This window comes from Felis catus, chromosome C1 (assembly GCF_018350175.1).
Source record: "Felis catus isolate Fca126 chromosome C1, F.catus_Fca126_mat1.0, whole genome shotgun sequence".
NCBI classification, from domain to species: Eukaryota; Metazoa; Chordata; class Mammalia; order Carnivora; family Felidae; genus Felis; species Felis catus.
In genome coordinates, this window is record NC_058375.1 from 93059280 (window position 1) to 93081425 (window position 22146).

The window sequence follows — 22146 nt, forward strand, 5'->3', positions numbered from 1 at the left end:
AGCGCGCCGGCGCAGTGCGGCGGTCAGTGGCTGCGGTGGTACGTTCTCCACGTCCCATAGTGTGGCCCGAGAGCAGGAAAGATGGTGCTGGATCTGGATTTGTTTCGGGTAGATAAAGGAGGGGACCCAGCCCTCATCCGAGAGACGCAGGAGAAGCGCTTCAAGGACCCGGGACTAGTAGATCAGCTGGTGAAGGCAGACGGCGAGTGGCGACGATGTAAGTACCAGGACGCTCAGGGTGTCCCACGGTTCTAATACCAACTTCATCTCTCTGATCTCGTTACCGCTCCTGAGACCACAGCTTCTGCCCCTCGTCAGTCCCCTCCCTGGTTGCGGTGACTCCGAGGCTCTCACTATCCCCTAAAACGCACGGGGCGAGCCGGGACCGTCCCACCATTTCCCTCCGCCCGGGTGGTGGGAGCTGCCTTCCATGCGTGCTCTGTGCGGCTCTCTGGTCGTCTGGGGAGGAGCATGGCGCGTGCGCATCAAGAGCTGTCAAGCCTTCCTGCGGCAAGGGTAGCCAGAAGAAAGCTAGAGCGGGAGGTTTGGGGTGGGAGGGTCCCCTTTCCTAACACCTGTCTTTGGTCGCTTTAGGTCCCTTTCTCATCTTCCGTAAGCCCCGAGTGGTGTCCCTCTAATTTGATAGGATCTAAGGCTCCAGCCTGAGACTGAGTCACGGTTGCAGCGTAATAGTTTCAGTCCACCCATATCGGAAGTATTTTGAGACTTAGGCAGCCGCTCCTGGCTAAAAACAAAGATCTCCGAGCTTTGGGGAAGGTCATCCCTCTGACCTGCAGGCATACCTGTAAGAATCGAGGAAAGACTTTTCCGTAGTTGACCGGACATGGGGAGAGAAGCGAGGTGAGGCAAGAACAAGCTTGTAACTATTAAGGCTGTTTAATTGTGATATGTGCAAGTTTTCCGGAAAAGACGTTAGCAGAGTTGGTCTAGAACCTGGAACTGATCCGGGCATCTTTCGTGAAGCTAAATAAAACCAGAGAACGCTCTGCCTATCAACCTCTGCCTGGATTAACTGGAGTAGTCACTGATTGGCCGGAAGCTGTCAAGCACATGTGACTCTTTTTTTTTTTTTTTTTTTTTGTCTGATGCAATAGGTCTGCAACCAGCTGAGGGCCAAGTTTTATGATAGCACTCTGCAAAGGCACTTGCTATCCAAAAATGTGGTGGATTTCTATTAGGAAAATTGATTTTCCTAAATTTATCAGGGTATAGGGTAGGAAAAGAGTATTTGATTAATTCCTGTTGTCTGCTAATTCTGTAGTCTCATTCATTCTAACGTGGTATTTGACTGTGAGATCCCACCACCGCTTCACATGTAAATCTGAATTTTTAAGTTGCAATGGAATTAAATGGAAGAAAAAAACTAGACTGGACACTTTTACTGAATCAGAAGTCAGACGTATCAGATTTTGTGTCAGCCGTTAAAGACTTTGAATGTGTTAGTCTCTTGTCTATAACATCCACATCCACAGGAAATTCTGTCCCTTACATGATGAGTGGATATGTGGTAAAGGGATGAGTTCTTTGGGGACAAGGTTGTTTTATTCACCTGTATGTCCTAGTAGCTAGGGTATACATATACATACAGGATATACATATACACATGTATACATTTAATCCCAATACCTAGCAAGGTACCAAGGTACCTGGTTCTTAGCAAGGGTTTGACAAAGGTTTATGGAATTCACAAATAGTTTCTTTGTTCAGGCCACTATGCCCTTCTGTATGAAAAACAATTTATGTAGTTTATTTTCAACATACCTGTTGATTTGATTCTTTTCTACCCGACATCCCTTCCTAATACTTTCTTTGCAGCCAAAAGTTCATGATGTTTCCCAAGTCACTGGCTGCCCAAGTTGGACATCAACAGATCTTACATCGAGGTTCTTTTACGTCTGAATCTCAGATCAGAGGTTGGGGTTCTTTTGTTATTGGCTGCAACAAGGACTTGTAACCCAGAGCCACATTAAAAACTCAGATCATGTTCCCTGAATGAGGACACAGCAGGCTTCACAAGTATACCTATTTGTCTGCCTGTAGACTTTGAAGACTTGCCACGAGGGCTTTGTGTGGAACATAGATGTCTGATACAACTTGGAGTCATAGTGTCACATCAGAGTTGACCACAACTCTTCTAACTCCAAGGATTCAAACTACGATTTCTTCTTTTTAATAAAGAGTAATATGGCAAGGACACATTTGGACATCTGATGAGCATTTGTCTCGACTATTTCCAAAGCAACTATATTTCAGTGTATCTTGAAATCTGCTACTAATTACAGGAATTCTATCTAGCCTGTGCACTCCTGCACAAGATTTCTCTTTACCAACTGTTGAAGTTATTTCCACTTAACCCTACTGCACACGCCTTAAGCCAGGTCCTTCTCATTGGGAGAACTTTCTAACTGCTTTCAGCTTCACCCCAGAGTCACCTAGTGTAGGGCCACATCCAGAACATGTAATCTTTTTGTAGTTTAAATCTAATCATTTTACATCCAGATTTAAGTCTTGCAGTGACATTCTTACCTTAAAGCAGCGCTGTCTGATGGAAATATAATGTGAGCCACATGTGTGATTGTAAATTTTCTGGTAGTCACTTAAAAAGGGAAAGAAAAACAAGAAATTAAAATTTTTTAAAATTTTATTTTGGAGAGAGAGTGTGCGCAAACAGGGAAGAGGAGCAGTGGGGAAAGAGAGAATCTTAAGCAGACTCCACACTCAGCACGGAGCCGGGCACAGGGCTCCATCCCATGACCCTGGGATCGTGACCTGAGCCAAAATCAAGAATTGGTCACTCAACCGAGCCATCCAGGCACCCTAGGAAATTAATTTTAGCAAGATATTAAATTATCCAATATGTAAAAAATTAATGTTCAACATGTGATCAGTATAAAAACTGAGATATTTTACATCCTTTTTCTTTTTCACAAGTCTTCAGAATCCGATGTATATTTTACACGTACAGTATATCTCAATTTGGGCTTGCCATGTTTCATATCCTCAGTAGCCTCAGGTAGCTAGCGGCTACCATATCAGACAGTGTTGCCCTAAAGCATAAAAATGCAAATTGCTTAACATAATTTACAAAGCTCCACATGTCTTCCTAGCCTCATCTTCTGTCACTCTCCAACATATGCCCTCCACTCTTTGTTCTAGCCTTGTTATGCTACCTGTATGCTCTTTCACACACCTGTGATTGTTGCCTCTTCTTGGAATATTCCTTACCAGGCTGCTGCCCCCACTTCCATCAGCCCTCTTTGCTAAACCAACTCTGTTCCCATAGCACTACCTCATTTGTTGAGTGTTCTCTGTATCTCATGTATCTTGTTGTGGCGTTTACACTATTTTGATATACAACCTTTCTAAGCTTATTTTTATTGAGATGTAATATATTCAGTAAAGTATGCAAATTTTAATGTGCAGCTTAATAGGTTTTATAAATCTGTATACCTGTGTAACCACCATCCAGATCAACATCAAAGACATTCGCAGCATCCCAGCAGTCTCTCTCGTGCCCCTTCCAAAGATACCAGTATTCTGCCCTCTGTCACCATAAATTAATTTTGCCTGATTTTGGACTTAATATAAATGGGTTTACATAGCATATACACTTTTGTATGTGCCTTCTTTCTCTCAAAATTATGCCTATAAGATTGTTCCATCTTTTCATGTGGAGCAGTGGTTGGTTCTTTTTCATTGTTGTACAGTACTCCCTTATGTAAATATACCAATCATCATATAAATACTCCAATCAGTTCTACTGATGGCCATTTGGATTACTACCGATTTAAGGGTGTTATGAATAAGGTGCTATGAACATTGTTTTGTGTGTCTCTTGGTAGACATAAGCACTCGTTTCTGTTAGGTATATGCCCCGGAGTAGAGTTGCTGAATCATGAGGTAGGGACATGTTTAGAGATAGTAGATATTACCAAATAGTTATCCAAAGTAGTCATAACAGTGAACACTCCCACTAGCAAAAGAAGAGTTCTAGTTGTTCTACATTCTTGCCCTTAGTATTGGCAGTCTTTTTAATTTTAGCCATTCTAGTGGATTTGTAGTGGTATCTCATTGTGGTTTTAATATGAATTTTCCTGATGACTAAAGATATTGAGCACCTGTTCATAAACCTCTTAGTACTTGGATAGCCTATCTTAAGAAGTGTCTGTTCAAGGATGTTGACCAATTATTATTTGTTTGTCTTTTTCTTATTGATTTGTAGGAATTCTTTATCCATTCTGGATATAAGACCTTGTCAGATGTATGTATTGCACATATTTTCTCCCAGTCTGTGACTTGCCTCTCACTCTTTCAGTCATTTAATGAATAGAAATTAATTTTTATGAAGTCTAGTTTATTGATCTCTTCTTTATAGTTTATGCTTCCTGTGTTCTTTTTAGGAAGTCTTTTCATATCCCAAGTTCCTGAAGAGTTTCTCCAATATTTTTTCTAGAAGTTGTATTACCTTGCCTTTCACATTTAGATGGATGATTCATCTCACATTGGTTTTGGTGTATGATGTGAGATAGAGATCAAGTTCATTTTTCCCATGCAGCAAGCTAGGAATAGAAGGAACTACTTTAATCTGATAATAGGTATTTATCAAAAAGCCTATAGCTAATGTTCTTAATGATGAAGTACTGAATGCTTCTCCCCTGAGGTTGGGAACAAGACAAAGATATCTGCTATCACCACTTCTAATCCACATCATGCTAGAGGTTCTAGACAAGGCAAGGTTCTAGACAAGGCAAGAAAAAGAAATAAAGGATTGGAATAGAATGTGATGACAGATGGTAACTAGCTTTACTGTGGTAATCATTTTGCAGTGTATACAAGTATCAAATCATTATGTTGTACATGTAACTAATGTAAGATATGTCAATTATACCTCAGTAAAAAAGAGAATTAAAGTCATTTTTTGCAGATAACTTGATTGTGTATGCAGCATCTAAACTATTAGAATTAAATTTAGCAAGATCACTGTATGTAATGTACAGAATCAATGATATTTCTTTTTTTTTTTTTTTTTAATCTTTAAAAACATTTTTTATGTTGGGGTGCCTGGCTCAGTCAGCTGAGCGTCGGACTTCGGCTCAGGTCATGATCTCACCACTTGTGAGTTCAAGCCCCACGTTGGGCCAGATCTGTGCTGACAGCTCAGACGCTGGAGCCTGCTTCAGATTCTGTGTCTCCCTCTCTCTCTGCCCCTCCCCTGCTCACACTCTGTCTCTCTCTCTCTCAAAAATAGACACAGGATCCAAAGAGGCTGCAGGCTCTGAGCTGTCAGCACAGAGCCCAATGCAGGGCTTGAACTCATGGACCATGAGATCATGACCTGAGCCGAAGTCGGATGTCTAACCGATTGAGCCACCCAGGCGCCCCAATGATATTTCTAGATACAAATAATAATTAAAAAGCACTGATATCTAGAATACTTTTAATAAATGATGTTCAAGATCCCTGCACTGAAAACTACAAAACATTCCTGAGAAATTAAAGATAATGAAGGGATATGCTATATTCATTGATTGAAACATTCAGCATTGTTATATTATTTTTAATTGTCTTTTCTTTCTTTTCAACACCTAGCATGATATTTTCTTTTATATTGCCAGCACTTAACATAGGGCCTTGCAAATAGGGACTAAATAAAAATTTTAAAACCTTTTTATGTCAAAATAGTTACAGATTCACAGGGAGTTGCAAAAATAGTATAAGAAGGTCCTGTGTACCCTTCACCCAGTTTTCCTCAATGACGACATCTAGTATAGCTGGTACAATATTAAAGCCAAGAAATTGACATTGCCACAATTCACAGACCTTATTCAGATTTCACCAGTTTTACATGCACTTTGTGTGTGTGTGTGTGTGTGTGTGTGTGTGTGTGTGTGTGTGTGTGTGTGGTTCTATGCGACTTTATCCCATGTGTAAGTTTGTATAACAACTGCCACACTCAGGACAGAACGGTTCCATCACCACAGAGACCCTCTCACTGCCCCTTTGTAGTCCATTCTGTTTTCCCCTCTCCCCTCCAACCCTGGTGACCACTCTTCTGTTCCTATCTCTCTAATCAATATAAGTGAATGAGAAAGTAGTTACATCATTTTGTGCTGAAGTTTATTAGTTCAAGTTCAGCAAAACCTTAGAAAATAGCTGCCTAGGTGCTGTCTCATTTCTAGTCATCATTTCACCTATCAAAAACTTGATTTTTGCTGTATTGCTACTCAGGCTTAGATTCAAGTGGTCCAACTTTTGCTAATTAGACTAATGAACCACAATACTGACATGCTAATTTGGGCCACAGTACCCCTATAGGCTGATTAGAGCACTGTCTTCCCCAAAAGAAACTAAAGTATAAGAAACTTACTCTCAGGGCACTTGGGTGGCTCAGTCTGTTGAGCATCCGACTTCGGCTCAGGTCGTGATCTCATGGTTCGTGAGTTTGAGCCCTGCATTGGGCTCTGCGCTGACAGCTCAGAGCCTGGAACCTGCTTTGGATTCCGTCTCCCTCTCTCTCTGCCCCTCCCATGCTCACACTCTGTCTCTCTCTGTCTCAAAAATAAATAAACATTAAAAAAAAAATTTAAGAAACTTACTCTCAAGGCCGCAGGTGAGATTTATGTCAAAGCAAAGGGAATAACATTAACCATTTCTGGCACAAGTTCATGGGACTAGAAACAAGACTGCCCTCTTTCTAGAGTCTAGCGCATATCACGTAGTTTCTTTAAGTGGATTTTAAGATAATTGAGCAAGTTATAGTTACTTGAGTTTTTTCCAGGTTTCTCAGATGTGTTATTCTACTGTGACATTATCCAGCTTGTGATACTTTCTAATTTCAGTCCCAGAAGGGACTTTTCCTAGTCATCAAATGCTGAAGTAATCCTATTGTCACCACTACATGCCAACTAAATTGGGGGCTCTAAGGCTGTAAGATTTCACAGCTTCATGAGATCCTTTAGCTCTGCCTAAAGGTCCATGATTAAGAGAGGGGGATGTTTTAATTATGTGCATGTCTTTGGTATATTCTTGGATTCTTTCTTCTTCAGGCCGATTTCGGGCAGACAACTTGAACAAGCTGAAGAACCTATGCAGCAAGACAATTGGGGAGAAAATGAAGGTGAGAGAATGGTAACAGCCTTGAGAACTTGAGCAGAGGGGTTTCATCTTGCTCTTGGTTAACCCTCATGAAGTGTCTAACTTAGTACCTAATTCTAGGAGGTACTTAATTCTTAGTACCTAATTCTAGGAGATACTGAATTTCTTACCAGGGGAAAATATTTTAAAAATAAAAGAAGAAGGAAGTGGGGAAGGGAACTAAGAGGCACCTTCAGGGAAAGGTGAGTCCATCTTCTGTCTTCAGATATGTCTTAGTCCTTTCAGGCTGCTATAACAGAGTACCATAGATTGGGTGCCTTATAAACAAGGGAAGTTTATTTCTCACAGTTCTGGAGACCAGTAAGTCCAAGATCAAGGAGCTGGCAGATTCCATGTTGGTGAGGACCCGCTTCCTGGTTCATAGGCAGGCCTCTTGTTGTATCCTTACATGATAGAAAAGAGCTCTCTGGGGTCTCTTATAAGGAGAGCACTAATCTCTTTGATGAGGGCTTTGCCTTCACGGTCTAATTTACTCTGAAAGACCCCACTTCCAAATACCATCACACAGGATTAGGTTTCAACATACAGATTTTGGGAGGACACAGACATTCGGTCTGCAGCAAGATAAGATTCTTGCCACATTGCTCATTCGTTGTCTATTTTGTTCTTTTTTTTTTTTTTTTACTTTTTTTAATGCATTTTAATTCATTTTTGAGAGACAGAGTGTGAGTGGGGGAGGGGCAGAGAGAGAGAGGGAGACACAACATCTTAGTCAGGCTTCAGGCTCTGAGCTGTCAGCACAGAGCCCGATGCAGGGCTCGAACCCACGGACTGCAAAATCATGCATGACCCAAGCCGAAGTCAGACGCCCAACTGACTGAGCCACCCAGGCGCCCCATTATCTATTTTGTTCTTATAATAAGAATATAAATTCCACCAGTAATCTTGTCCACTTATTTCTTGTTTTTTAAGTTTTTTTTAATGTTTATTTTTTAGAGAGAGAGAGACAGAGTCAGAGCGTGGGTGGGGGAGGGGCAGAGAATGGGAGACACAGAAACCAAAGCAGGCTCCAGGCTCTGAGCTGTTAGCACAGAGCCCAATATGGGGCTCGAACTCACGAACCGCTAGATCATGACCTGAGCTGAAGTCGGCTGCCTAACCGACTGGGCCACCCAGGCGCCCCTTGTCCAGTTATTTCTTAAGCTCAACCTACAGTGCCAGAAAGGTTTTCTTATGGTGGACTTGAGATTCTTTGTCTCCGTGTCATCGTGCTGTTTAATGAAAAGAGCACAGATAAGGAGTTCAGATCCTGGATTGCTAGCTGTGTGGCTTCAGCCAAGTACACTTCTGAGCTTCGGTTTTCTCATCTGTGAAATGTCAGTGTTAACATTCACCTACAGAACAGAACTGGAAGAACTAAAGTTTTTAAATGTGGAGAACCTGGCACAATGCCTACAACATTGTAGTTCTTCAGCAAGTGCAAGTAACAACAGAGGGCAAGTAGTTACTGGTTTTCATCCAAAAACTCTTTCCTTGCTTGGAGAATGTTAAGTTTCAGCTTGGGCTTGCTTTGGTATCCAGAATAGTTGATGTTTTTAATCTTTCTTCAGAAATATCCTCGGGGCACCTGGGTGGCTCATCGATTGAATGTCCAACTTCAGCTCAGGTCACGATCTCACAGTTTGTGCAGTCAAGTCCCACATCGGGCTCTGTGCTGACAGCTCAGAGCCTAGAGCCTGCTTCATATTCTATGTCTCCCTCTCTCTCTGCCCCTCTCCTGCTGGTGTTTGTGCACTCTCTCTCTCTCTCTCTCTCTCTCTCTCTCTCTCAAAAATAAATAAATAAATAAATAAATAAATAAATAAATAAATAATCTTTTATAAATTTTAAAAAAGAATGAAAGATTTACTCATTTAAAAAAAAGTCCTCTTGGGGCGCCTGGGTGGCTCAGTCGGTTGAGCGTCCGACTTCAGCTCAGGTCACGATCTCGCGGTCCGCGAGTTCGAGCCCCGCGTCGGGCTCTGGGCAGATGGCTCAGAGCCTGGAGCCTGCTTCCGATTCTGTGTCTCCCTCTCTCTCTGCCCCTCCCCCATTCATGCTGTGTCTCTCTCTGTCTCAAAAATAAATAAACGTTAAAAAAAAAAAAGTCTCTTAAAAAAAAGTCCTCTTATCCCCTTAATCGTTTTTAAAATTTTTTGTTGAAGTTTTGTTATATTTATTTAAAAAAATTTTTTTAATGTTTATTTTTGAGAGAGAGACCAAGCATGAGCGGGGGAGGGTCAGAAAGAGAGGGAGACATAGAATCTGAAGCAGGCTCCAGGCTTTGAGCTGTCAGCACAGAGCCTGACCCAGGGCTTGAACCCACAAACTGTGAGATCATAACCTGAGCTGAAGTCGGATGCTTAACCGACTGAGCCACCCAGGTGCCCCAGAATGTTTTCTTTTCTTTTTGAGAGAAAGGGAGATAGAGCATAAATGGGGGAGGGGCAGAGAAAGAGGGAGACACAGAATCCGAAGCAGGCTCCAGGCTCCAAGCTGCCAGCACAGAGCCCGATGCAGAGCTCAAACTCACAGACTGTGAGATTGTGACCTGAGCCGTTGGTTAAGTGTCTGACTTAACCAACTGAGCCACCCAAGCGCCACATCCCCTTAATCATATTTAAAAAACATATTAAATGCTCCCTAAAATCTGTCTCATTTTTAAGTTGTAAACCTCTAAACTAAACCAAAACATGAAATTTTGGAACCTGAGCTAGTAAAGAGCATAACAAAAAGAGTTCTTCCAGATTCTAGCACCTTACACTTCATGATAATCTGAATCCTTCTCTCTAACAGTATCTTGTTATACTTTCAGCTTGTGACTGGCTGTGGAAATTGGTATCAATGATCATATAGTTTTCTTCCTTTGGGACTCATGATGCTTAATCATTTGCATGTCAGAGGCCCCATAATTATGCTAATTCCAGTGTATGCTCCTGTCTGTATTCTTTGGGGCGTATATATAGTGTCAGCCAAGTATTATCCTAGCAAGAAGATGGAAGTGTTTTCATTTGCAGTGGCATTCTTAGATCCCTTTACTGTAGTCCCGCAACGAGTGTTCTCCCTTACTGTCCATTAGAATGGTCTTAGTGCTTTCATTTGTATAGCGCTGGAAAGTATTGAAAAACCTTTTGTGTACATCTCATTTTGGTTTTGAAATTTGCTGCAAACCTAGAGTATAGTATATTTGTCAACCTTATTAAAAGGGTAAGAGAATAGGCTTAGGAAATTAAGGGGCTTTCCTAAAATCACATCATAAGTTAGTTCCAGGCCCAGAACTTGAACTCGGAACTTGAATTTGCTACCCAGAGGAATTATCAGATAGCAAGGAGCCTCAGCCTATCTTGGCTACTAGATATGGAAAACCTTGAGATTTGAGGCCATTTTTTCCTACCTCAGTAGTCTATGCTTGTACTTAACAAAACTCATTCTGGTATTTTCAGACTTTTGCTGCTGTTTTTTTTTTTTTTTTTTTTTTTTTAATGTTTATTTTTGAGAGAGAGACAGAGTGGGAATGGGGCAGGGACAGAGAGAGGGAGACACAGAATCCAAAGCAGGCTTCAGGCTCTGAGCTGTCAGCATAGAGCCGGATGCAGGGCTCAAACCCACAGGCTGCAAGATCGTGACCTGAGCTGAAGTTGGACACTTAACCGACTGAGCCACCCAGGCGCCCCTGGACTTTAGCCACTTTTTAAGATGAGTTCGCTTGAGTCACTGAAGGATGTGAGTTATGGTTAGCATCCTGGCTTTTCACTTTGGTGTATGTGATTGTGTAATAAATCTAAAGGATTTCTATGCTTTACCCTTGAAAGATTTGGTTCTTTCTTATGACTCGGTTTTGTGCAGTGGTATATGAGGTTGTATAAACGTAATTGCCTATTGTTTTATGTATAGAATTTAAAGACATCTTTAGGATATTGTACATGATTTGTAGTTATAAAACAGGCTCTGAATCTCACCTTGTTTTTGTGCAAGTTTTGCTGAGGTTTTACATATCCTGTTATAATGGCCTTTGATAATTTTCTTTAACTCCTTTTTTTTTTTATTTTTTTTTTAATGTTTATTTATTTTTGAGAGAGAGAGTGTGAGCCCGGGAGAAGCAGAGAGAGAGGGAGACACAGAATCCGAAGCAGGCTCCAGGCTCTGAGCTGTCAGCACAGAGCCCAACGGGGCTTGAACCCATGAACTATGAGATCATAACCTGAGCCAAAGTCAGACGCTCAACCGACTGACTGGTCCACCCAGGCGCCCCTAGCTCTTTTTTTTTTTTTTTTAAGTTTATTTATGTATTTTGAGAGACAGAGAGTGAGTGGGGGAGGGGCCAAGAGAGAGGGAGAGAGAATCCAGTGCAGGCTCTGCACTGTCAGTGTGGAGCCAGATGCAGGGCTCAAACTCGAATCAAGAGATTATGACCTGAGCCAAAACCGAGAGTCAGACACTTAACTGACTGAGCCACCCAGGTGCCCCTTTCTGCTTTTCATTTGGGAAGAGTTTGACTCCTAAAATGATTTTCTTCATGGCTCTGGGCAAGGATTGGAAACGATTTGGCAGACTATCATAAAGAACAGGAGAAGAGAAACCAGAGAGGAGAAAACCTAGCCCTGGGCACATTCTGCCGTTTTGCCACACTGCATTGATTGCTTTAAACTTAGTTCCAGATTTGGTGACTTTTTTCCTTAAAAATTTTGTTTTCCTTGGCATCCTAATATTCTATCATCACATCCATTTTTTCCCTTTACCCCCGGTGCTCAACACTGGGATTGTTCTTAGCAAGTTGACCAGAATTCTCAAATTCACACCCAGGCACCTGCCCCACCACTGAGCAATGGTATGAGCATTTTCACACATTCTTGGTGTCCATAACCCCTCATGTCCAGGGCAGACATTCTTCTCACGTTCCTGTTGGTGTCAGCCCTCTGACCCCGATGGGTTAATTGATCTGGCGAGGATCAAAAAGCTAGAGAGTGGTAGAATAAGGACTTGAAACTTTGATTTCTCACTTCCAGTTTACTAATTTTTCCTCTCATGTGTTGCAGCTTTTAGATTAGTTTATATACTAATTTGGTGTGCGCTTCTAAAACTATGTCAAAATTTTTCTTTCATTTAATATATCGTTTTGTTTTGTTGTCCCTGCAGAAAAAAGAGCCAGTGGGGGATGAGTCCATTCCGGAGGATGTATTAAATCTTGATGACCTCACTGCAGACACTTTAGCTGTAAGTTATTGTCCTTTCCTTTTCTAGGCTGGATTTCTGTTCTTTCATTGTAACTTTATTCCCAGACAAGCAAGTGCTCACACTCTGCCCCACATAGCACTGTGCACCGTTGAATGTGTGCAGCGGGAAGTGGCCCCGTCCGCTCTTGTTGTACTCTCCACCTGAGTGTTTGTTACATCGCAGAGATGGAGACAGATGGAATGGAAAAGTTGAGAGTAGGAGGAAGAGAAAAAAGGAATTGAGCTATGTTTGGTTTATAGAACCTGTTTTCACAAAGTCCAGGAATTTTTCAGTCTGCTGGAATTCGCTAAATATTCCCAACAGTGAACCTAGGGGAGTAATTTTCAAGTTTTTTAGTCATCGAACCTTTTCTTAAAACCTGTAACACAAAAGCATGGCAAGGGAATAAATACACAAAAGCAGAGTTGCTGCACTTGAAGGGCTAGGTTGGGGGTGCTATTCCTGTCCAGGCCAACCTGCTAAGGGCTCCCAGCCCCAAGAAATCAGTTTGAAACACTTGGAAGAAGGAATACAAAATAAGCTTAAGACAGAGTCTCTTGCTCCTAACAAATTTATAATCTTTCTAGGGAACAGTTAAATGTAGTATGTAAGAGTGCTAAGTTGTTTTAATTAGGAATATTAGAAGATACAAGTTGTTTTCTTTTTAATGTTTATTTATTTGAGAGAGAGAGAGAGAGAGAGAGAGAGAGAGAGAGAGACACAGAACGTGAGCAGGGGGAGGGGCAGAGGGAGAGGGAGATGGAATTTGAAGCAGGCTCCGGGATCTGAGCTGTCAGCACAGAGCCCGAAGCGGGCTTGAACTCATAAACTGTGAGATCATGACCTGAACTGAAGTCAGACACTCAACCCACTGAGCCACCCAGGCACCCCTAGAAAGTACAAGTTAAGGGAAAGAGCTCTTACAAGAGCTACAGTATTAAAACCCCTGAGATATATGGAAATGAGAAGAATGGCCAGAATTTATCCATCTCTGCCTTAGGTACCCCAAAAGAAAATGCCAGTGAGTTTTTACGGGCAAGATTGTGTGTTTGTGTGTGTGTGTGTGTGTGTGTGTGTGTGTGTGTGTGTGTGTGTGTGAGATAAACTGGTTCTTTGAAAGCCTTCATTGTTAATTTTTAAAATGCTGTCACAAGGATTGTCATTAGAGCACAATAGGGCAGCAGAATCTTATTCCTGCTGTATCCTTGACCTGCTGTGGCCTGAGTACTGGCTGGCCTGTTCATCTACAGAACCTGAAAGTCTCACAAATCAAAAAAGTCCGGCTCCTCATCGATGAAGCCATCCTAAAATGTGATGCCGAGCGGGTAAGGTTGGAGGCAGAGCGGTTTGAGAACCTCCGAGAGATAGGGAACCTTCTGCATCCCTCTGTGCCCATCAGCAATGACGAGGTAGGTGTGGGTGTCACAGCAGGCGGCTGCCTCCACTGCTCGCCTCTGTTGGGGATGGGGCGGGGCGGGAGGAGGACAGGGAAATGCTGGCACTCTCTGTATAATATGCCTTGTGTCAGAAGCTGGCTTTTTGTAAAATTCACTCTGCCCACCAATTGAGAATTGAAAGAGTCAGATCCTTGTCTGATCGGGAAGTAGCAGAGACAGCAGGTAGGAGGAGACTCCTGGCACAGAAATCTCTTCTGAATCGGGCTGCTGTCCTCCACTGCGTGTTGCCCGTGGTAGCAGCGGGTCCTGTGGGAGGGATCTGCTAAATCAACCTCACCCCTCACCCACACCCTGCTGAGAAGCTGCAGGTTGAAGGGAAATCTGCATGATAAAAGTTTCCTGCTGAGTGGGAGCTTCCCCAGCACAAAGCTGCTCTGAGCCCAGCCTTTGTTCCCCGACACCCCAGCCGCGGCTAGGCCCATCTGTGCCTCTTTCATTCATTCCCTGGTGAACGAGTGTTAAACTCACTGCTGCCTGGGGTGGGAGACTCGGGAGGTCAGGGCCCTGAGCCCGCCCTCGTGTGGCCCCAGGACCAATGAGAACCTGGAAAAAAAAAAAATCTACATTCTCCTCTGCACCCCAGGCAATGCTGATTGGGGGGGGAGGGGGTTGTCCTGTTGCGGATTTTCTAGGAGTCCTTTAAAAGGGTAAAAAAATGTGAGAAAAAGACCTCTTAGAAATTCATGATTTCAGTTCCATGGCTATAATTGCTTCTAGGAGTTTGTGAATTATTATTTCTCTATTGAGCACAGATTCTCTAGCAAATTCCCTTCCCTAGTTTCTGTACACAATGACCAAAGCCTAGTGTTTGAGTTCAGCAGTAGTTTCACAAAGCTCTAGGTTGTTCTTGGAATGGGGTGTGGAAAGGTGGAGGTTGCGGGGTTCAGTGATTGTGCATCTTTCTCTCCTGTTCTTGTTTTCCTTAGGATGCAGACAACAAAGTCGAGAGGATCTGGGGTGACTGTACGGTCAGGAAGAAGTACTCTCACGTGGACCTGGTGGTGATGGTAGATGGCTTTGAAGGCGAAAAGGGGGCCGTGGTGGCTGGAAGTCGAGGCTACTTCCTGAAGGTAAGAGTCAGGAACCCATAGCGATGGGATTATAAAAAAGGAGCTAAAAACAATATGTGCAGAAAACATAACCTACTTAAAGGAGCCCACAAATCCAGCACTTGTTCTTGCCTTTCTTCTGCACACTTACTGGCAGTAGATGCAGTTCTCTTTCTGAGCCAGGAAAGTGCTTATCAGGATCCCCTAGAACAAGAGCCACTAAGTGACCCTCTGTTATGAATATATGTTGCACTGACTGAATCACAACAGTCTGCTTTTAAGGAGCTTAGTGTACTTGGACCAGCAGACAACAGAGTCGAGCCCAAGTCAATGAGTGCTGGGGTGTGAATAAGCCCAGAGGACTATGAGAACAGGTAGGTAGAGGCAACAAACCCAGAGTAGTTGGGACAGAGGGCAGATAAATTCAGGGAAGACTTCCAGAGGAACATGGGAAAATAATTTTGGAGATACTGTACGTATATACACATACATAAACATGCTCTCCATACACACATGAGTCCAGTGTCGTGAGAGTTACTGCAAGAAAGTCCTCCTGTGCACCCTGGACAAAGAATCCTTTTTGCCTCGCTTTGTTTCTCCTTACAGTGTGCCTAGATGACGTGCTGGGCATTGATGTTAAGAAGGAATCTCTTGGGTCAACTGTTGGGGTTCACGGTCTTTGCTGGCCTCCTGTGTGTCCCCAGTTGCCTCTGAGTGTTAAGTTCTAGCAGATAAACATGATGGCGATAGAACCCAATCACACAATGCCGTGTCTCTGCTCCTTTAGGGGGTCCTGGTATTCCTGGAACAGGCGCTCATCCAGTATGCCCTTCGCACTTTGGGGAGTCGGGGCTACACTCCCATTTATACTCCCTTTTTCATGAGGAAGGAGGTCATGCAGGAAGTGGCACAGCTCAGCCAGTTTGACGAAGAACTGTATAAGGTGAGTAAGCCTGGGGCAGTGTGGCAGAATGCCTTAAGTTACAACGTTTAACTTCAAAGATACAGAGCAGTGCTGACCAGTAGAACTTGCTGCCATGATGGAAATATTCTGTATCATGGCTGTTGAGCACTTAAAATGTGGCTAGTACAATTTTAATCTTTGTTAAATTTTACCTTAAATAGCTACATGTGTCTAGTGGCTACCATACTGGACAGTGCATTCATAGAGTCTATATTATCTTTCCCCAGATAATCTGTATGATTTATCTAAATTGAGCATACTTTAATACCATGGGCTTTGAAAAGAAGCACATTTTTGAGTGCTTGGGACAAAAGAAAATTATAGAAGTGGCTGATCTTCCTGTATCCTCCTACTCCTAGCCCCAGACTAGTTGCTTCTGGAGGGTGAGACATATTTTCCTTGGGTTGGATGTGGCTTCCGGGTTGTGCCTCTTTCCCAATCATGGACCATCTCAGGGAGAGCCAGAGCTATTCAAGTTGAGAGTCAGAGGGTCGTTCTGATGAGCTGACTCCAACACCAAGCTGTGGCACCCGCAGTCTGCCTAGCATGTAGAATTTCTAGAGTGTCTCTGCTAACAGCTGCCCCTCACAGCATAGTCCACTTTTCACTTGTCCTCCGTCCTCCTTCTGTAAGAAGGGGGCCACTTTGCTCCTACTGGGAAGGAGGTAGACAATGCTCTTGGGCTCACTTGACTTCTCTTAGGTAGAGAGAGGAGTTTAATAGTTAGAACTTCTTCCCACTGGGTCCTATTGATGACTTCTAGTTAGGCTTTCATTCAAGATGCATTGGGAAGCAAAATGTTTTCTAAACTCTGATGATTAGTGTAACCTTGATGTCCTGCCTCTCTTCTCTTTCTTTCTTTTAATTTTTTTAAATTAAAATGTTTTACAGGTTTATTTTTGATAACGTGTGCACACACACAGGTTGGGAAGGACCAGAATAGGGGGTGGGAACGGAGGATGCGAAGCCCACTCTGTGCCGACATCAGAGAGCCCAATGCAGGGCCCGAACTCACAAACTATGAGTTTGTGACCTGAGTGGAAGTCGGACACTTAACTCAGGAGCTCCTTCCCTTTCTTTCTTTCTTTCTTTCTTTCTTTCTTTCTTTCTCTTTCTTTCTTTCTTTCTTTCTTTCTTTCTTTCTTTCTTTTAATGAGGAGAGGAATGTGTTCATGTATCAGCTGAAACCGGTTTTCTCTTTTCTTTTTTTCCTTATCTCAACCCCAAGATTGGATAATCACTAACAGAGCTTTAGAAGGATGCCCTTCAGGTAACACCAGGGAGAAGCTTATATGGAGGATTATGAGAGGCACACTAGGTGGCAAGTGCCCTTTATGTTTCCTACATTCTCCCTCCCTCTCTTTTCCGGATGCTTCTTGGATCCATATACAGGGAGAGTCACGGGTCTCAGTAGTGAGAGTCTGGGCTGGCACTTCTTGCCTAATAACCTCAGTGTGTGAATTCTCTGGAGCAGCGTTGTCCAGTAGAACTCTCTGCAGTGATGGGAATGTTCTGTATCTACTATCCAGTTTGGCAGCACCAGCCACATGTGGCCATCGAACACTTGAAATGTGGCTAGTGCAAGCCAAGGAACTAAATTTTAATTTAATTAATTTATTTTAAAAAAAAATTTTTTTTAATGTTTATTTATTTCTGAGACAGAGAGAGACAGAGCATGAGTGGGGGAGGGGCAGAGAGAGAGGGGGACACAGAATCCGAAGCAGGCCCCAGGCTCTGAGCTGTCAGCACAGAGCCCGACTCGGGGCTTGAACTCACAGACTGCGAGATCATGACCTGAGCCGAAGCCAGACGCTCAACCAACTGAGCCACCCAGGCGCCCCAAAATTTTAATTTAATTTAAAGAGCCATTGGTGGCTAGTGGCTATATACTGTATTAGACTGCATAGCTCTGGAGTTTTTCTACATTGTATGTGGGTAGCCTCATAAGAGGCTAAATTCCCATGGTCAAGTAGCAACGTAGTCTTCCGGGTCCCCCAGCACTAACCCAGAGGAAGTTTCCTCCCTCCTTTTTTTAAAATTAAAATAATACCACATGACAAAGTTTGGAAATGATGGGGAGAAATCATCATCTTTCCCAATTCCTAATACAACAGTTGACATTTTTAATATCCTTTTGGGGCTTTTTTCATACATCTATCATTTTCCACTACTTCTAATCACAATGTATATAGATTGCCTCAGCATTACATCAATATCATTTTTCAGTGTTACTTCGTGGTCTTCATAACCATCATTTTTTAATGGTTACATAATATTACATGGCTGTGATGTAGGATTGTTGGCTCTTCCCTTGTTGAAATATTTAGGGGGGGCTTCCTTTTTTGCCATCATTAAGTCATGTTACAATGAACTTTGCCCTGTTTCTACCTTTTTTTCTTCTGCGTTACTTTCTTCAGCTGAACACCAAAGTGATTCTTCAAGGAGAATAATCCTAGACTAACTCACAAGCACCCCGAAAGCAGAGCCCGGGTCTCCTTTTGCCCAGCAGTGGCAAACTTGGCACTTCGTAAACACCTAACAAACATTTGGCAAGTGGATTCATTTATATTGCTACCAGCACAGCCAACCGTCATTGGCCACTGTACATTATTCATAAAGGTCTCATTTATTAGATAGATAAAATATTATCAGAATATCTTACCTCCTTTTAATTTGCATTTCTTTGATCTCTGCTAGGGATCCCCTTTTGGAGTGACCTGTTCCCTCTTTTGTCTTTTTAGCTTCCCCTGCTCACTTCCAGGCAGGGATTGAAGTCAGTTCTCCCCATCCCGTCACTCAAATCTTCCCTGTGGTTTCTTCTAGCTGCGGTCCTCACCCCTCACTCTTAACTAATAAAGGTCCCTCCTCCTACAGGTGATTGGCAAAGGCAGTGAAAAGTCGGATGACAACTCCTATGATGAGAAATACCTGATTGCCACATCAGAGCAGCCTATAGCTGCTCTGCACCGGGACGAGTGGCTGCGGCCCGAGGATCTGCCAATCAAGTATGCCGGCCTGTCCACCTGCTTTCGCCAGGAGGTGGGCTCCCATGGCCGAGACACCCGCGGCATCTTTCGAGTCCATCAGTTTGAGAAGGTGAGTGGTCGGGTCAGGGTGAGGAGTAGGACCCTTCTTCCATGCATCTCTCCGGGGTGGTTAGAGGAGAGGCACGATCTGTGTTACTCGGACCCACCCCGGCTTCGCTCTTCCCTCTCGCCGCCTACATCTGTTTCTGCCTAAGAAGCGCGTGCTGGAGTGGCTGTGAGCACAGACTCTGGAACCAGGCTGCCTGAGTCCCAGCGCCAGCTCCAACACTTAGCAGCTGTGTAACCTTGAACAAACTGCTTCTCCTCTCTGTGCTCAGTTTTCTCCTCTGCAAAAGGAGGATAATAATAGCACGTCCCTCATTAGGCCTGCGGTGAGGATTCAACTAGTTGATGGGATAAAGTACTTAGAACAGTACCTGGTGTGCACAGGGCAAGAGCTCCACGTAGCATTTGTTCTTGCGGCCCCAGTCCAGTCCAGCGCCAACCTCATGTGGGGCCCCAGCCTCACCTGACTCCCAGGGGTGTGGGAAGAGGTCTTCACTGCAAAGATATCTCCCACTTCAGCCCTGTCCTGTCGTCACGGTCTCCTTGGGTCCTCCTCTGCAGATTGAACAGTTTGTCTACTCGTCACCACACGACAACAAGTCATGGGAGATGTTTGAAGAGATGATTGCTACCGCAGAGGACTTCTACCAGTCTTTGGGGATCCCTTACCACATTGTGAATATTGTCTCAGGTATCAGCGTCCCTTTCCCGCGTCGCACAAACACCACCCTCACCAGCAGGGCTGCCACACAGAGCAAAATAGCTCACGATCCAATTAATTGCCACATTAATTAAAGCATCACACTCTTATCACTTGGGAGTGTTTGGTGATAAGAATATCTGGGCGTGATTTCGCTTCTGGGGAGAGGATGTAAATTAAGGAATTCTGCAGGTTTGCTAAAGGTCAGTCTTGTGAAATCCCATCCCTCCTTCATGAATTCTAGGGGTTTTCCCTTACAGGTTCTTTGAATCATGCTGCCAGTAAGAAGCTTGACCTGGAGGCCTGGTTTCCGGGCTCCGGAGCCTTCCGTGAGTTAGTCTCCTGTTCTAACTGCACAGACTATCAGGCTCGCCGGCTCCGAATCCGATACGGGCAAACCAAGAAGATGATGGACAAGGTAGATGGCCCCTGGGGAGGCAGGAAATAGGGCCCTTGTGCAGAATAGGTCCATCTTATTTCTCAGTCCTTGGAGTATGTTCTATCCCAGCATCATAGGAAAATCTGAGCTTCTCAGTCTAGACCAAAAAGGGAACCTGAAAGTGACTTCTACTGAATCAGGACTGAGTGTATCTATGTATGTATGTATGTATGTATGTATGTATGTATGTATGTATGTATTTTTTAAGTTTATTTATTTTGAGAGAGAGAGAGAGAGAGAGAGAGAGAGTGTGTGTGTGTGTGTGTGTGTGTGTGTGTGTGTGTGTGTATGTGTGCGTGCGTGCATGGGAGAGGGGCAGAGAGAAGGAGAGGAGAGAATCCCAAGCAGTCTCCATGCTGTCAGTGCAGAGCCCGATGTGGAGCTCAGTCTCCTGAACAGAACTGTGAGATCATGACCTGAGCTGAGATCAATAATCAGACCCAACTACCCAACCACCCAGGCGTCCCAGGACTGAGTCCTTTAAAAAAAATTTTTTTTAATGTTTTTTTTTTTTTTGAGAGAGAGAGAGACAGCAGGGGAGAGGCAGATAGGGAGACACAGAATCTGAAGCAGGCTCCAGGCTCTGTACTGTCAGCACAGGGCCCGACACGGGGCTCAAACCCACAAACTGTGAGATCATGGCCTGAGCAAGGTCAGATGCTTAACCAACTGAGCCACCTAGGTGCCCTGAGTCCTTTTAGATAGAAACCTGAATCTAGCTCTATTCTACAAGGTAATTCTAGCTTTTCTCTTTTGGACTTTGTTTTCTGTGACTCCAGATAAAGGATAATCACCATTTGTCTATAGAAAACAAGTTGAAGGCAGTGTCTTCCCTCTCACCAAAGAAGGTCTGGGTTTGTAGGCTTATCTCTTCAAACCCAATTCTCAGGCCCTAATGTTTTCCAAGTCTTGAAGGGACTTGAAAGGGGTAAAAGGGAGAGGCCCCTTGTTAGTTTCCTCCTCCCCCTAAAGGGCCTGGCTCTCCTCCATTTGCTGGGGCCTACCACTTGTCGCTCACGGAGACCTAAGGCATCTTAATTCAAATCCAGAAAAAGATCAATAATGATTTTGATTTGGAAATCTACAGTTGGGAAGTCTGGCTGAGTGGGTGGTTCCTGGTCATGAGTAAGACCAGGCTGAGTTTCGTGTTCCCTGTGGGGACCCTGTCTTCACAGGTAGAGTTTGTCCACATGCTCAATGCCACGATGTGCGCCACCACTCGCACCATCTGCGCCATCCTGGAGAACTACCAGACAGAGAAGGGCATTGTTGTGCCTGAGAAATTGAAGGAGTTCATGCCGCCAGGTAAAACTCCCTGCCCGGCCATCTTCCTCCTCTTCTGTCTTCATACTCTTCTGCATGGCAAGCCCCTTTCAGAATGTACCAGCTTTTCTTGTTCCCAAACTCTGCCTATCCTCTGGTGCTAGGCGTTACAGGGGGCAAAGTTGAAAGAGTAGCCAGTACAGGTATGACATTCAAGTGCAGCTAAAATTCAGACTGGGGAAGAAAAGAATTAATGAAACCAGTTGCCATCGTGGGTGCCCTTTTGTTCATAGGGATCATTGTCTTGTGGAACTCTCCCCAGAGGTCCTTGGGCTTTGACTCCTGAGATACGATAGGTTATTTGATTGGCTCTCTTCTTCCAGGTCTCCAAGAACTGATCCCTTTTGTGAAGCCTGCCCCCATTGACCAGGAGCCATCAAAGAAGCAGAAGAAGCAGCATGAGGGCAGCAAAAAGAAAGGGGCAGCAAGAGATGTCCCCCTAGAAAGCCGGCTGCAGAACATGGAGGTCACTGATTCTTGAACATTCCTTCCTCCCGGTTTGTCAGGCTTTCGTTTCTGTCAGCTGGGATCTCAGAACCTGCCCACGGGCAGGGAAGCCAAGCACCCACTCGTCCCCGCCCCATCTGACTGCATTGCTAAAAGGGGAACAGTCTGCCGTGTACAATACAACGTTCCTGTCTCTTTGCATGGGCATAGGATCCAATCACTGATGACTGATGAAACCATGTAATAAAGCATCTCTGGGGAAGGCTAGGACTATTCCACAGTCTTCTGCCCAGGGCTCGAACCCTG

The 22146-nt window shown here is 43.9% G+C and overlaps 1 protein-coding gene across 1 annotated transcript; it reads left to right on the top strand.

Annotated features, from left to right (window-relative positions):
• The first annotated feature begins 4 nt into the window (after positions 1 to 4).
• SARS1 (seryl-tRNA synthetase 1) lies at positions 5 to 22146 on the top strand. The gene is made up of 11 exons (XM_006934990.4): positions 5 to 217; positions 7068 to 7138; positions 12292 to 12369; positions 13620 to 13778; positions 14753 to 14896; positions 15663 to 15818; positions 18714 to 18935; positions 19493 to 19622; positions 19892 to 20049; positions 21246 to 21375; positions 21717 to 22146. The coding sequence occupies exons 1-11, from the start codon at positions 82 to 84 to the stop codon at positions 21872 to 21874; spliced, it is 1542 nt and encodes a 513-aa protein (XP_006935052.2). The 5' UTR covers positions 5 to 81; the 3' UTR covers positions 21875 to 22146.